General features: G+C 39.3%; 1 protein-coding gene across 1 annotated transcript; it reads left to right on the plus strand.

Moving 5' to 3' along the window:
- Positions 1 to 1,043: 1,043 nt before the first annotated feature.
- On the plus strand, positions 1,044 to 1,610 carry LOC138883204 (uncharacterized). The gene has a single exon (XM_070163873.1). It carries the CDS (start codon positions 1,044 to 1,046, stop codon positions 1,608 to 1,610), a length of 567 nt encoding a protein of 188 aa, XP_070019974.1.
- Positions 1,611 to 2,206: the final 596 nt, after the last annotated feature.

Below are 2,206 nucleotides of genomic sequence, written 5' to 3' on the forward strand. Positions count from 1 at the left end.
TTAAAACAACCTCCCACACGAGCTGGAATGACACAAAAATGAGCAACAACAAGAAGAACAAGAGACTTACTAGCGCCACGGAATTCCCGACACTTGATTTGTGTTGTTTGCCCTTTTTTGGGTCTTGAATCTTGAGAGAACCTTGAGAGGATGTTCCTAGGGTTCTAAGGTCTGAAAATAGTGAGAAGAAATGACTTAAAACGGGTTGGAGGCATCCTATATAGGTCCAAATATCTTAAACCGCCTTAGTGGGCCCCATAGAGAGGTGCTTGGCACAGTCTCGCGAAAATGTGAATATCTCTCTACTCCAAGATCGTATCGATGAACAGTTTAATGCGTTGGAAATTAGACTCATAGATCTTTAATTTGGTTGGTAGATAACCCCGTAATTCCTTGTAAATTATGAGAAAAGATTAGAAACATTTGACCTAATGTTTAAGTAAAATTATGAACCTAAGTTGCGACAACTTTTGTCGACTTTTGTTTCATAACTCGTTTGACTTCAAGACTTATGATACGGATATTATATGATTAAAATACCTTAATAAATGACCTCTTGAGTGTATTAAGCACCGCTAGATTACCTGAAAATACGAGTTACAACATCCTTGATTCGTTTAACTTCTAATACTGGTTAATCACCCTTATACACTCTTGTATCACTTAAGACCAATAGGATTGACTTCTTATCATCTCAAAGATAATTCCTTCTTGGATTTATGTTAACTAATATATGGCATGAACTAACACATGTGGATATGGGTTGTAACATCATCGGCCCGATCGAGCCCACTACTTCAAACGGGCACAGGTTTATTCTAGTAGCCATTGACTATTTCACAAAATGGGTAGAGGCTGCGTCCTACAAAGCTGTAACCAAGAAAGTCATCGCAGATTTTGATAAGGATCGTATTATTTACTGATTCGGAGTTTCCGAGTTTATTGGCACTGATAATGCTGCCAATCTCAACAGTGATCTGATAAAGGCCATGTGTGAAACTTTTAAAATCAAGAACAAGAAATCCACAGCGTATAGACCTTAAATGAATGGAGTCGTAGAAGCCGCCAATAAAAACATCAAGAAGATATTAGGGATGATGGTAGAAAACCATAAGAAATGGCACGAGAAGCTACCCTTTGCTTTGTTAGGATACCGCACTACAGTTCGCACATCAACCAGGGCAACTCCTTACATACTGGTTTATGGTACCGAAGTTGTCATCCCAGCTGAGGTAGAGGTTCCTTCCTTAAGGATCATACAGGAAGCCGAACTCAGCGATGTAGAATGGATAAGAAGCTGCTATGAGCAATTGGCCCTTATAGATGGAAAAAGCATGAACACAATATGTCATGGTCAACTTTACCAGAACAGAATGTCCAGAGCTTTCAACAAAAGGGTCAAGCCAAGACAGTTTGCACCAGGACAGTTGGTGCTGAAAAAGATCTCCCCACATCAAGATGAAGCCAAAGGGAAATTCTCTCCCAACTGGAAAGGTCCTTATATGGTTCATATGGTGTTAATAGGTGGTGTGCTCATACTTGCAGAAATGGACGGAGAAATTTGGCCGAAACAAATCAATTTAGACGCAGTCAAGAGATACTATATTTAGTCTGTTTATATTCCTTCATCTGATGTAATTGAACTACGCTTGACCTGATTCCCATTTAAGAGAGGATACGTAGGCAGCCCTGTGGTTTCGGTCATATCATAATAAAATTTCTATTTCCCCTAGAATCAAAAATTGGGCAGACTTTTAAGGAAGACCCTCAAAATTCCGGAGCAAGTCCCGCCAATGCCATTGCATACCAGAAAGTCAAAAATTGGTTAAGAAACTGGGACAAAATTTTGAGAAAGGTTCTCAAAATTTCGAAGAAGGTTCAACAAGTTCGTTTCTCGCAAACGGTCGAAGGATCATCTACCAAAATGGGGCAGAATTTTGAGGAGGACCCTCAAAATTCTAACACGAGAAAGTTGTGATGTCTCTGAAATGTGTCACAGACACCAGTTCATCTAAAATTACTTAGTATTTTACTATGTTTCTAAAATGACTCTATTTTTATCAATAATTACATATTTTCGAAAGCCCTATTTCTGTAACAGTCAGGTGTTACCCAGGGAAACCCAAACAAGGCCTCCAGAACAGAACAGAGCAAGTCCAGCGGACAAAGGCACGAACCAACCTCTCCTTATAATTTTTCTTTGAGC

This window comes from Nicotiana sylvestris, chromosome 2 (assembly GCF_000393655.2).
Source record: "Nicotiana sylvestris chromosome 2, ASM39365v2, whole genome shotgun sequence".
In the NCBI taxonomy this organism is placed as follows: Eukaryota; Viridiplantae; Streptophyta; class Magnoliopsida; order Solanales; family Solanaceae; genus Nicotiana; species Nicotiana sylvestris.